The 15,397-nt window shown below is 36.7% G+C and overlaps 1 protein-coding gene across 2 annotated transcripts in view; it reads right to left on the bottom strand.

Moving 5' to 3' along the window:
* The window catches only part of furina (furin (paired basic amino acid cleaving enzyme) a), a 94,360-nt gene that overhangs the window by 23,115 nt on the left and 55,848 nt on the right, over positions 1-15,397 (bottom strand). For both annotated transcript variants that reach the window (XM_082157540.1, XM_082157541.1), the window contains exons 6-7: positions 15,303-15,379; positions 2,507-2,595 (exon numbers count right to left, since the gene is read on the bottom strand). In XM_082157540.1, the coding sequence (XP_082013666.1) occupies positions 2,507-2,595; positions 15,303-15,379 (166 nt within the window). The remainder of the gene's footprint in view (positions 1-2,506; positions 2,596-15,302; positions 15,380-15,397) is intronic.

Genomic DNA, 15,397 nt, shown 5'->3' with positions numbered 1-15,397 from the left:
GTCCTCATGGTACATTAGGAGTAGTATCTGCCATAAATACATAGGTGCCACATTCGACCGCTCCAGACACATTGGCACGCCCGGCATCTTGGAATCGTCACTCACAGTAAGAATCAATGATGCCACAACATCCCAGAAATGGGATAACATTTCACAGGTGAAAATGTATTGCTTTGTGTTTTTATGTATTAACTCAATATTACAGGTTTTTGCTATGGTATTTTTTTTATATTTTAACTTTTACTAAGGTAACTTTTTAATATCGTGTTAGCTGACGCCTTCGTCTTGTATTGTGTTAGTTTATAAAATCATCTGCTGAAGTCTATTGCAGATATAGATAGTAACATGCGTCTAAATACAGCTGCAGACGCTCAGTCAAATTGCTCTCGAATGTTCTCGGACCGGCTTTGACTGTTACAATATTGCCCAGAAACAACCGCTAATAAGGCATCTATAGACAGACACACACACACACACACACACTGTATGTGTGTGTATATATCATATATTATAAGTATCTGCTGCTTATTAAGCAAAGATTTCCCCCTGGATTGAAGGTGAAACTGGGCACAGGAAGATTTATCCTTCACTGCTTCTCATTAGGAGGCTAATTCAAAAACAGCTGCTTTAGAGAAAAACAAAGCTGACAAAAAAGAAATGCACATTACCCATAATGCATTATCTTTCTGCATAAATGGGAAGATTTGAAATGTAGCATATATTTAGTCCCTGAAAAAAACAAAAACAAGATTGGTGGTGGTTGCCCAGTAAAACTCACCATCACAGTGCTTAGGTGGTTGCTAACTAAACCCCTGTCAACAGAGAACACCCACCCACACTTTGGTGTTTTCATACTGTATGGCAGACTTGCTGATCAACCCAACGAAGAAAAAAACCCTCAAAATTCCTGTTTTTCCGCTGTCTGCCAATTACCATAATAAATATAAGCAGCGCACACAGGGTTTTCGGCACGTCCATCTCGATCAGTCACTTTACTCGCTTTGCAGATCCAATGTAATATGTATTCTATCTAGCTAGTGTTATGTTGCTTAATATTTGAAACAACTCAATAAATGTATTAAACATCAAACATTTGGGAATTTATTTAAGGCAAGGTTATCATAGCTCTAATGGGTTATTTACGATGATTTTTAAGAGCATTTTTTCAGGAATTCAAATTCTTAAGTTTTGTCTTTAGAACAAACTTAAGAACAAAGATAAGAACATTCTTAAGAAATGTTTTTGAGAATATAAAATCCTGCCATTGTTCTCCTTTTTTGCCCATTTTCATTAGCCAAATTGCATCAAATTCAAATGCATCTCGCATCATAAAATAACACACCCTGCACCCTGTTTGTATTATGGCTGTGAGTGATACGTTAAATCATGCAATTTTTTGAGGGAAAGTGTGTGCTGTTATTTTATGATGCATTAGAGCTGCACGATTCTGGATAAATTGAGAACCACTATTTTATTTTATTTTTTATTTTTTTTGTAAAATGGAGATTGCAATTCTCCCGTAGGGGAAAAACATCAGACAACTAAACAAAACATGCAAACTAGAGGTTCTGACAAAATGGTCAGTGCTTTAGTGATGCTAGGTGAACACCTCTTATAACAATCACCAGCAAAAACTATAAATGGGAGAAAACATACAATGTAGAGTGTTTCAAAGTCAAAGTTTAAAATAAATCTCCAAAATCTCCTGGGTGTCGTTAAAAGCAATTTCTCTCTGAACATACAGAACCTAAATGTTGTTTGATTAGTCAGTGCTTAAAAATGCTATAATGGCTGCTGCTGTATAGAGCCAGTGTGACCTCATAATACACACAGTTCATACAGCTTGTGTACTATCATTCTTTTGCAGTCATATGATAGCTTTGGGTGATGAACAGCTATCGTTATGAAGTTATCGTACTGGAGAAGAGCAGTAAATAAATTCTGCTTAACATCTCCTTGTGTTAAACCAAAGAAAGTCAAACAGTATTTTGCACAACATAAGGGTGACAATTAATAATGACAATTTGCATATTTGAGTGAATTTACACAGTAAAGTGAAGCATTTTATTATATTGATAATCTAAAGTGAGATTTTTTTTGCGACACTATCAATGACATTTATCCCTGAGTCCAAGAGCCTGTAGACAGCAGAAAATCTGCACCGAAAAGGATAAAATCACCTCAGTCAATTAAAAGGATTACATATGCTAGCGTCCAAATCGTTGGCGCAAAGGGACCTGTGCTGGAGCCTGTGATAACTGTCCCACTTGAGCTCATGAAGCCATCACTAATGGAGTTCCTCTTCTGAAGTGCTCTCGGTACGGAGCGGAGGAAGAGTTATCATACAGTTTAATGGACAGAGACAGGGCTAATCTGAATGCAAAGCTAATTGGATGCGTCACTGAGGTGTTTTGCAATTCAAATATTAGAAAGGGCAGGGTGTGTGCTGACAATAGACTGTACGTGATAAAACACGATAAATGTATGTTTAAATACGCCAACTCACCTCCGATCTTGGCATTGTATGCCACTCCGACACCACAGATGCCATTGCTGGCAACAGCAGCAACTTCTCCAGCACAACGTGTCCCGTGTCTTCAAAAAAAGAAGAAAAAGAAGAAAGATAGAGATTGAATTATGACTTTTCTGTACACTTTCAAAATATCTGCATTATTCCAAAAATATTCCCTTGCATAACAGAATAAATCGTAATATAATATTATAACCATAAGAGTTATATTCATCAAAATATATAAAGAGTTAAATACAAATTTGAAATAAAAATGATTTAATGTAATGCATCTTATACACGCAGAGAAAGTAGGAGCAAGCATAAATAAAGGAATGCAATTCATGAATTGGACATTCTCAGTACTGCCAAAGACGGCTGGCAACAGGATCAAACTACAGTGCTGATGACGAGGGGCGGGCAAAAAGACGCCCTAATCCTCATTCACAGCAGGTGACTGAAGCTTCTCATCCCGCAGGACTTATTCACAGCTATTTTGCATGTGTGAAGAGCTCCTTCTCAGTCCTGCTGTAAAACAGGCGGCTATCTGTTAAATATGATAGCAGGAGACACACTGATAACCGTGGCTTTTAGGAATAAGATTACAGCCTGTGACAATGTGCAAATGCAACTTGCTGAATGCATTTAATCAAAATGAATGAGAACCAAAGACAAGGAACCAGCTAAAGAACCTCAACGGTTTTACGCCCGTTTCACACATACTCCGTTTGCAGTGCGTATTTTTTTTTTCATACCCATGTTAACAGGGAAGAGCTTTCACACTGCACGCGGTTGATCCGTTCCAGTTGCGGTGCGTATACAGCAGTGCAGCGATCGTTTCCGCACCGAATCTATTTCTGCTGTGCTGCAAACGCTGAATTAAAGTGACAGTGCATGTTTCATGGTCAAAATGAACACAGATTGAGCTGAAAATGTAGTAATCTCACCATAAATGCGTTTAATTAAATAAAATGTAGTAATCTCACCATAAATCTATTTAATTAAATACAACTTTTTTTTCACAGTGATCTTTTTACTTTAAGACCGGGGTAAAGCAAGGAAAACTACAATTTACCTCAACAAGGAGACATAATGAACAACACTTGTCTAATTCGTGGAGGTGGAAAAACAAGTTCTTTGTGACATGCAAGACTAATTGTATTAAAATTTAAATGCAAAAGAAAAGGCATGAGAAAATCGGCTGTTTTTGTCAATTTTAAGTTTTAATTTAAAATGTTTGCGATTTTAATATAAGTACATGGTTAAATATTTGACCACTTGCTTGAGTAACTTAATATAAGTAGAAGTAATGCATGGAAAAATGTGCCTACGTTGTTTAAATTGTGTTTAAACGTGCATACGTCCATTAAAGAGTGTGTAAGAGAATCACAATGCTGACAAAACTTTTTTTTAATAAATGTTGCTGCATAACTTCTGGATTTGAAATACAAACAGTGAGTAAATGTGTTTGTGGTACAGCCGCGGATCAGTTGCGCACTGCAAACGCAGCATAATGTGAATAATGATGCTCCTGCACCGCAAACGCACTGCAAACGGACTATGGGCCCTATTTTAACGATCTGAAACGCAAGTGTCAAGCGCAAAGCGCAAGTAACTTTGTGGGCTTTGCTATTTTCCCGGCGGGATAAATGACTCTTGCGCCAGGCGCAAATCTAAAAGGGGTTGGTCTGAAGTAGCTACATTATTCATAGGTGTGGTTTGGGCGTAACGTGAAATAAACCAATCAGAGCGTCATCTCACATTCCCTTTAAGAGAAGACGCGCTTTTCCCATAGCGGATTGCTATTGTAACGGCGGATTTGCCAGGCGCGCGCCAGGAGCGGTTCACAGCCAAGGAGAGCAACGCTCTCGTCACGGCCGTAAAACACAGAGAAGTGACATTGAAATGGAGAAACCCACCCAAATTAACTTCGGTTAAACAGGCGTATGATAATTTGGGTAAATGTGTAAGCTAGATGTATGCTTTTATAATAAATTGTCTATCTATCTATCTATCTATCTATCTATCTATCTATCTATCTATCTATCTATCTATCTATCTATCTATCTATCTATCTATCTATCTATCTATCTATCTATCTATCTATCTAAATATCTAAATAATGTATGATTTGCAAAAATGAAAACTGCTGCTTCTGTGTAGATGAGAGAATCAAAGTGCTACATTGATTATGGCCAAGCATGCGCCCTTAAAATAGCATATGAATAACATGCGCAACGCGCCACTGACTTTAAACTATTTTTTCCTGGTTAGTGGCGCAATTGTTTTCTAAACCTGCAAAATAGCATGAGGGAACGTTTGCGCCGAAACACGCCTCCTCTTTGCGCTGAACCGCCCCCGGGAGCGCAAGTGTATTTCCTAACTTACCGACGTGCTTCTGTGGAGGGAAAAGTCCGCTTTGCGCGGGTGCAAAATAGGAATGATACATGCGTCAGTGTACAAAGTCACTTGCGCTGGGTGCAAGATAGGGCCCTATGTGTGAAACGGGCGTTAGACTGAGCAGAGACGGGTCACCTAGATCACTATCCAAATGCATTCTAATTTTATATTAAGCATTTTCAACACAGAAGAAATACTACATGTTTTAAACTTGTTTGAATTTGCACTGTAGCTCCAACTAAACTTTTTTTTTTTGTCCTTACTAACAAACAGATTCTGCATGCACGCTCGTTGCACCACATCCAAGCATCTGAGACGGCGATGGATTCAAGCATAAATCCACAGCGTCTGTGTCACAATAATCTGCCGGGTCAGTAGACATATAAAAGTCAAGAGAGCAATGAAGGCTAAACACAGAGTTAAACAGCACAGAGGAAGGATCAGTGAAATCCCAGGAGAACCCCTGCAGTCATCGTTCCATTCATAGCAAGCATGAGATCAGTGAGGCTAATGTCTCAGACATACTCAGTCCTGCAATAAGGAGGATCATGGGACCTAGATTACATCCAGAAGGAGGATGAGGTTTTATAGGAACCAAGCTTGCGGATCGTTAAAATTACAAGAGGGTATTTGTTTGAATGAATGCAAGAGTACAAAACAAAAAATGTGCACATGACGTAAATATGATTAAATCTCATCATTTATATAGAATTTTACATGAACACAATTTTTGTGATAAATCTTTGTGGGGCAAAATATGTGGACTTGATGTATATAAAAGTTAAATAAAATATTTACATAATATTCTTTTTATTTCATATGTTTATTTAACTTTTATACATACATTACATATGAAGAAAACCTCTTTCTTTTAAATGAGCATTTTTATCAGGCTCCTATGTTTAGGTTCAGTAATTTCACTTAAATGGCAATGAAAAGGTTATTAGTCAGTTATTGAAATGCCATTTTTAAAAAATGTCACTTTAGTCAATTCATTAGTATTTAACTAATTTGATTGTCCGTGTGTGTGTTTTTTTTGCAAAATAAGTCGGCGTCATGTTTCACTTTATCATGGGTAGAATAGAGCTGTTCTTTAATGTAGCTTATGTCCGTTTCTGTCAGAGTTACAGTATCACACGAAACACTGTTGTGTTTACATGCTACTCCCAAAATCCTGTCATTGCCACTGCAACGATTTTCTTTAGCCTTAGAACGGACAAAATTATGAGGATGATGACGTTTCCTTTTGCCAGTGACTGAAACTACAATACCACAGGTTCATCCATTTCATCATACTCCTCCATCTTGTTTAGTTAAAAATATCTTTAAACAGGATAAAAACTTGCAGCTCATAAGTACGCCATCATTCATCTTGAAATCACATGATTCGATTAGCGTCTTCTGATTGGTTCTTTGAACTTCGAGGCTTTTGCTTGTACAATGAATTTCTGAATGGGCTGAGGCTGGGATTTAGCGGGTTTGAAGCGAAAGTATTTGACCGAGTGGTCAATATCGTTATCTATCATCGATTGACGGAGGTGGCGGCTTTTGCATATGAAGTCTTCATATATACTATACTATAATATACTACACTATACACTATTATTTATTTATTTCAAAACATTGCTTTACATAACACAATTTTAATTTGTATTTAACTTTACATATACTGGCAATCTGCCTTTCTCAAAACATCACAATTTGATGAAGATAAATGTGGTGAATGTTCACCATTCTTCAACTGTCCCCGATGATGCATGGATGAGTGACATGTTCTAAATGAAAAACTAGTCCAGATGCTCCTCGACATATTTCTACAATGCAAACGCCCTGGATGACTGAATTTGTGCAGACATATTGCAAGCATCTGCATTTATTCACTGATTGAACAGCAATGTAGTGAAACTAACCTGACTTGCCCTTTCTAATGCATTTTAAACTAAAATGTGAATCAATAGACTCATATCGATAATCGATGCGTCTCCCATGCACCTGAACAAGATATAGATTTCAGTAGCTTAAATTATAACCGTGGGCTTTCTCAATTCCCAACCCACCACTGTTCTTTAATAACTGTGAATTATCCTCTGGCTTGAACCTCGGAAAGTGATGTTCTTGTGTACCTGATAATTGTACGTGACTGCATCCAAATTCATGGGCTGTCATCGTGGCTGGATGGTTTAATGCTGAAGGTTTAGTTTGGTTAGACACCTTGCGTTGCCTTCCCCCTCATGCTGACTCACTTTAAAGCTAAACAGATGCAGGTTTCTGATGTTGAGAGTGAGATATGCCACTACTGAGCTGTCTGATAGATGTAAAGCCTGGACAAATATAAAAGTTTTATTGCCATTTCAGATTGAATCTAGCAGGTCTGGAAGGAATGTGCAGACTATTGCATTTCCTGCACTGATTTTGGGAGGACAAAAATCTCGGCAAAATTCTGCTGATTTAAACGGACTTTTACAGAGCTGAGAGTAATACACTTTTACACTGGCAGCTGAAAAAGCATAATAAAATTAGGCAAAACATCTCGTAAATGAGCAGGCAAGAGGCGGGAGATGTGTAGAACTCAAATCGTGCGGAAACCTGAGCAGTTTTCTATGAAATTCTGAAACTGTAGGTTACGTGTGAGCCCAGTAATGAGCAAGTCGAAACACAATTTACACTAATTATCAAACATGTAAAAACAAAACAAAAAAAACAGCTAATTATTGTGAAATATGACAACAATTTTAATTAACCGTTTTCTTTGTGAATATATTTGAACGCAAATGTAAAAATGTAATTTATTCCTTTGATGGCAAAGCTGAATTTTCAGCATGATTACTCCAGTCTTCAGTGTCACATGATCCTTCAGAAATCACTCTAATATGCTGATTTGCTGCTCAAGAAACATTTCTTATTATCACTGTTGAAAACAATTGTGCTGCTTCATATTTTTGTGGAAACTGTTGTACATTTGTTTCTTGTTCTTTGATAAATAAAAATGTAAAAAAGTACAGCATTTATTTGAAATAGAAATCTAAACATTTATAAGACAGAGTACTGCATAAAATTTGCCAACAAGTCAATCAGCACTAACAGCAGATGTACAATAAGAGTATTTCTGCTTCATATAACAGAAGAAAATCAGTCAATGTAGGACACGCTGGACCATCTGCTTTCTCCAACACCACAGGCGTTTTTACTAAGACATCCGGTTTGGACCTTTATATAACCCTGAGAGGATTCAAACCTGCAAACGTACTGCTCTTGACATACAGCTCAGTTCATATAAGAACAGGATTATTCTGGGCTGGATGACTGTTTGGCATCTCCTCCACAGGAAGTCATCCTAAAAGTTTGTAGACGCAACCAAGCAAACTATTCTTTACATATGGAAGAGATAATGAGTGAGGCAAATTGGAACTATATTTTCAATAGCTTTTGCTAGAAGTGCAATGTCATTCAAAACATGTAAAGACAGCAGATGTGATGGGAAAGGGCTAATAAAGGGTTAATTTAAACAAAAAATGAAAATAATCTGTCATTTACCCTCATGTGGATAAAATGACTTTTCAAAAATGCCATTTTGTCCATTAAATTAATGACTTCATATATATTTTTGGGTAAACCTTTAAGTGTGTAACTGCTCTTTGACTTACTAATTAAAATTTTGAAAAGGACTGAAATATATCACTATTTTAAAGACAAAATAATAATAAATAAATAAATAAAAGATTCTGACAACTGACAAGGATTCCTCACTGAAAATGTTCCAGCATTCTCACATTAAAGCGGCTTTATTAATCGTTTCTTGTACTGCCAATGTGTGAACAGCTTGTGATGAAACTTAACAACACCAATTCCCTGACTTTCTAGGTTGTCTATGAAAGCCTGTAGACTGATTTTAATGTGAAGGACTCGGGCTGGTTTCACTGGGAACCTCTCTTCCGTTCAATGACACATAAAATGAATGCTTACACAATATTCGGGATAATGCCAAAATAGATAATCTGTACTGTAATGTCAATGTGTCCTGCAAAGAAAGGGGATTAATTCAAACTATATTCTCACATAGTCAGATCTATAGTCTATAGTCTCAGATATACTTCTTCAAACTATCATAAGTGTAATTTTAATTACCTCATCTGTCGACATGATGCCGACAGATGTCGTGAATTGCTGAGCTGCTGCAAACGCACATTGCTATGAGCAGATGCTTTGTTTACTGCTGTTTTCTCACCTTTCATTTTTGTTGTTTATTTGGCTATTGAGAGGAAAGTGTGTGCACATCTAAATGTCGCTCTCAGTGTGAACAACGCCTAGATGTTCGTTAACAGTATATTGCTGCAAAGCCGTTTCCAAAATTTTATTTACTTCTGAGCGAATTACGAAAAATTGATGTGTGAACGAATGTGAGCACGAGCAGTAAGTTGCTGGGTGCAGTTCATTTAACGGCCAGCGGTGTCACTAATAACAAGGGTTTCTGAATTATACATATAGCCTAGCCTGGTTAAAACCAGACCATTCTCAGTAGTAACTGAGTTATGGTCTGGCAAAGCTTCATTAATAACTCATTTCCAAAGGGCGTCACCAACGGACGTCGCTCAAATGCCTCTGGGCGCAATTGGATAGACCTAAAACCAATCAGAGCGATCGTCATCGTGTAAAGCCATATGTTGCGTCCCAATTCGCCTAAGTTACACTACGCCATAAAAGTATGTACTCTTTTTGTGAAGAAAAGGTATATACTTTTGAATGTGTAGCAAAAAAGTAGGCAAGCTTTGGGACATACTACTTCGCCATCTTTATCGGACGGATCTGTCGCGTGCATCCTGTCACGTAAACTGCCCTGTCAATCATCTCGTCACAGTTCAAATCCTCTATTAAATCTAATTTAATTTCCTTCCGTTTCAGAGAGAAATGTAGTAGCACTTTCATCTGCCAGTGGGTCTTTCATGGAGACTGTCCTCATGTGTTTGCAATTTGAATATAATAAAGCATTTAAACGTTGGTGCGCTTAACGGACGTCGCTCAAATGCCTCTGGGCGCATAGACCTAAAACCAATCAGAGCGATCGTCATCGTGTAAAGCCCGCCTCAACGTTTCTGATTGGTGCCGCGATTTCGACGGATTAGAAATGGGCTTGAATGAGCTCTTTGCCAGACTACTTGCAGAGCAAATCTAAATTTGCCAGAAGTTGTCTGGGTTTTCCCAGGCTACATATAGCCACTTTTAACTAAACGAAGCTTCTACAGAATGCATATTATCATCTACAACCCTCACCATATTAAACACCATGATATGCCGTGTTAATTGGAGATTACCAGAAGTGAATGAAAAAATATAGTTGGATATCATGTGTAAAGACATTAAGATGTTTAAAAAGGTTTCCTGCAGAAAGATCAGCATGTTTTGCTTGAATTAGCAGGCCCACGTTACACATACTGAGTGTTTTAATACATTCAATACAGATGTATTCATAACCATCTTAAAATTGGATTAGGCAGTATTCCAGCTGGCTTTATCGGAGGCTCAGGAAAATAAATCCAGGGGAGTGCTTCAGTGTTTTAATCTTGGGAGAGAAACCAGGCGCAAGTCTAGAGGCCGTCAAGCGGAATCTTTAACGGAAGGCTCACTATCCTCTACGAGTTATGATTTTATGGAAGAGCAGAGCTGTTCTGCTTGACTTAACACTACATATTTCTGTCTTCTCTCTCATATTGTGCCTGATGAATTAACAATGACAGGACAGGAAAGTATACAGTCCATTTTGAGCTGCTGCTAAGCAAAACTCACTTGACTGGCTAGTACAAACACATTAACTGTGGGAACTGTATATGAGGGAATACTTCATCCTGCCTTTGTCTGAACGAAACGCATTTCCAGATGTGAAGTTTTAATACACCAAACAACACTGTGTGTTATGGTAACCTCTGATGTTTTATCAGCACACGTTTTGAGCCGATCTTGATCAGATTACACCCTGAGAGAACGGGTCTCTAAAGTTGTGCCAAACGCCCATAAAGCACTGCATTGCTGAAGACAGCGATCTATAAAAGATATGATTTCTAATACATGTTCATCTTTGCTATAACTCACTGCTGAACATTTTTAAGTGCAGAGGAAAGCTTGAGACTCAGTCTCAATCTGTAATTGTATCAAAGCCAACTGAATTTTGTATTTTATTTTTAACATATGGTAAGAGTCAACACAGAACTGCACATGAGAGTAATTAATGTATTAAGGTGCTTGGCATAGTCAACTGATACGAGTATGAGTATCGGATATCTAGAGAGAAAGATAAGAAAATTAAATACAACGAATTATAAAAAAAAGATAAGATTTAATCATGGTAAAGACATCCATCTGCATGTGTACATAGACCAACACCACACACACACATATACATACATATATATATATATATATATATATATATATATATATATATATATATATATATATATATATATATATATATATATATATATATCAATGATATCATTTTTAAATTTTATCATACACAGAAAATGTACACAAAAATGCCTGGAAAATAATTTTAAGATAAATTACAGAAATGAAAAAGAAAAAAAAATTGTTTTACGGAAAAGAGCTCTTCAGAGATGAAAGTATGAAAAGAAAGGCCTTTATGTGGCTCCAACACTTCTCGCCACAGCTTAGGTTTCTTCTGAAACACAGCGCTGACTCAACCTGCCCCACTTCCGTGGAAACGCACTTAAAAATTCAAAACGCGAACTGCATTATTTATCCACTTTATAACACAGCCGAGGATTGTTAGAGCACTGGTAAATGGATGTTTTACAAAAAATCCAGATTTGACACTGAGAAAAGCACACTAAAATGCACTATACAAACACTAGGGGTGGGGGCTATGGTTAAATCTCAATATTTGAAGATATTTGACAAAAAAAGATCTAAATAAATAGAAAAACATTTCTGCATTTATACTTTAGCTCCGAAACCGATAAAGATCATTAATAAAAGCCAAGATTTGAAATGTTTTAAGTAAAACGAAAAATAGATAGAAAAAAATGTATGTAAGAAACTATTATCATATACTGTACATGCACCAAGAAAACAATACATATCAGTCTACAAACAGTAATATTTATCCAATAATACTCATAAGAGTAATACGAATATGAATCTATAAATTGAAATTGAGCTTTTAAACTAAATATAAGAAATGGGTTACTGAATGGCCCATTAAAAACATTTTAAAATCATCAATTTAACTGTTTTTTTAATAACTTAATAATTGCACATTTAAAATGGCAAATTATTAAATTGCATGTGCAATGATTTTGTATTGTACATACATATATGCACTTATTTACATACACACACACAGGGTTGGTGTCACACAATGCTTGAGAACAGAAAGTGTTACTAAAGGTTCCCTGCTACTGTTGCAAACCTGAAACCAGCTTTGTGGTTCTGTGGTATAAGATGCAAAGACTAGATCAGTGCAATGGTGAAATACCTATGAGGAGTGCAGTGTGCTAGAACAGAGAGGAATAAAGCGACAAGAAGAGATGGGTATCTGAAAAAATTGTGGATTGAAGAAGGGGAATTTCACAGCAGGGGTCAGAAGAAAACATGGCAGCTAAATAACGTGTAGGACGAGCAAAATTGCTCCTGCTGTTGTACTACTGCTACTAATGTATCTCCTGCTGTCTTTGCATTATCAGATAGAGACATTTTAACTGATCCTTAATGCTTTATAGTGACTAGGAGAGTGTTTCTGCATTGCAAAATCATTTACGAAATGTTTTAAAAGTCAAACTTGATCACATTTCATCTAGCACCAAAGATGTTATTTCATTAGAGTCCATTATAGGAGTTACGCCAACGCGGCCTACACTGTGGGGTACTTTCATTAGAGGAGCACGGGACGGCCCCTCCAAAGACTACAAAGCTGTGTCATTCAGCCCAAGAGCATTGATTTCTACCCACTCGTAACTATACGCTTTTCTGCCTGTCATCACCAATCATGGTTAGCCTCAAGATAAAAACGGCTCTTTGGCTGGTATCCTAAAAAAAAAAAACTTGGACGAAAGAGGAAAATCCCAAAGTGAAATAAGGACAGACCAAAGTTCAACTCTTCATTAGATGGCAACAGAGAGTTTAGCCGTGATGTCCATAACAATGTCTTGTTTTATAAATATTGATTTGATTCAGTTTGGAGGGGTGGTGATGACCCGATGAAATGACCGTTCTGTCATCATTGACTAACCTTCATTTCACTACAAATTTGTATAATGTTAGTTATTCCACGGAAAACGTAAAAAAATTATAAAATAAAAAAACATGTTTAAATCTTCATACAGATCTTTTGCATAGAATGACCACAAGTTTATATTGCCCACAAACTGAAATCAAAAAAACAATATAAAAGCACTGTGAAAAAGCTCATATCACTCATGTGTATATATATTCCAATTCATCTGAAGCTATAGCCTACATCTTTGAGTGATAAACAGACTTTTTACACTACCGTTCAAAAGTTTGTGGTCAGTAAGATAAAAAAATTAAAAAAATGTTTTACTCTCATTCATGAAGCATGTATTACAGCCATAAAGTGACTGTAAAGGCATTTGTGTTACAAAACATTTCTATTTCAAATAAATGCTGTTCTTTTGAACTTTCTATTCATCAAAGAATCCATTTTATGCCACAAAAACATGAAACATTTCTTATTGTTAAAAATGTTGAAATTGCTTAATGTGCATAAATTCAACATTTTAGAATGATTTCTGAAGGATCATGTGACTGGAGTAATGATGCTGAAAATTCAGGTTTTCCATCACAGGAATAAATTACACTTTCAAATATATTAAAATATAAAATGGTTATTTAAAATGTTTAATAATATTTCACAATATTACTATTATTATTATTTAGGGATCAAATAAATGCAGCCTTGGTGAACAAAGGCAGCAAAAACATTTAAAAACCTTACCGAACCCAAACTATTTATTCATTTTTTTCATTGATTATTCAATTATTACCTTCATCTCCAATGCAGCTCTCAAATCAAATATGCTGCATGTTTATAAATAAACAAATAAAACAACAACAATTGCGAGCTGCGGCGGAGGTAAATAATTAGGGATTTTGTTATTTCTGGTTTGTCACAAAACCATCGTATGGCTCCAGAAGACCTGGAATTTAGCGCTCAAGTCGCATGGACTAATTTGAGGTTTTTTTTGGAGCTTGAAAGTCCAAGGTCACTACTAACTGTGTCTAAATGGAGATTTTCACAGAAAGAAAAAGAACCTTACAGGTTCAGATTGACATATTGACAGAATCTTCTCCTTTAAAGTAACCCGTTCTCAACACCAACCTTCTTCACAATTTAACCTAAATCCCCAGTGATTTATGAACTAGGCCAAAAAACACCCAATAAAGTGAACAGCCATTACCAAGGCAACAAAACACAATCCACAGAGGGAACTAAATTCACAACACATCAATCACAAAGAAACTAATTTCCCAGCAACAAAACGCACAACACAGAAAGCATCCAGTGGAAGCTGTTCCTGCTGCCTACTACTAACTGCATGCTTGTCTCAAGAGTATTACATATAAATGAATTTAATTTAGTGTAAAAAATATGCTTTCGGCTGGAAGATATGCTAGCTCCAGCACACCCAGTGACCCTACATACTGTAGGATAAACTTGAACAGAAAACAGCATGCAGCCGAGTAGGAACGCCAGCTACAGTACAGAGACTTTTGAATAGCTGTCAGTGTGAATGTCACTGAATGTGCACTAATATATCAAGTAACTTCTTTTGTTTTATGTTTTGCATCTTGCTGAGTCAATTCACATAAACTGCAGAAGTTTTTTTTTGCAGGAATTTTACATAGTAAACTGCATCTGACCAAGAGTGATCATGTGTAACACCATTAAATTAGTAAATGATGCAATACATGAATAATGATGAATGATGAACGGAAATCATTATTGTAGATTGCATTTCTGAAAATTATAGTGGTACCATTTGCTTGCTGGGTAGGCAAACAAATTCATTAGGAAAAGCAGTTCCTGTCCAATATAAATGGGCTACGGCAACAGCACTAATCACACTATTACAGGCTGTGTATTCCTGTGCCCATCTCCATGCTGCAGGGGAAACCTTTGGCCTCATTAAGTAAAGCAGTAAATGTATAGTAGTATTCATACTTCAGCTGGTTTTATGCCAGGAGCTTCAGGCCTAGGCACAAAATACAGTGATGGCTAAGACGGGAAAAACAAACAACAACAGTTTGAGCTGCAACAGCCCATGAGTCACTGGGTTTGCAAATGGGGACCTAAACTAGGTTTGATTCCATCAAGAAAATTACAGTCAATTATGTTAACTGGTTATCTTGTACACAATACCTGTTATCATTGAGCTGGGTGTATCGAGGTTGAGGGTCTGGGTCGCCATCGTTAACATCATAGCTAGCATCTGGATCCTGAAAATATGAGGGAAC

Source organism: Leuciscus leuciscus (genome assembly GCF_965113295.1).
Source record: "Leuciscus leuciscus genome assembly, chromosome: 2".
NCBI classification, from domain to species: domain Eukaryota; kingdom Metazoa; phylum Chordata; class Actinopteri; order Cypriniformes; family Leuciscidae; genus Leuciscus; species Leuciscus leuciscus.
The sequence above is the reverse complement of the archived record's forward strand: the minus strand, read 5'-3'. Positions and strand labels throughout refer to the sequence as shown.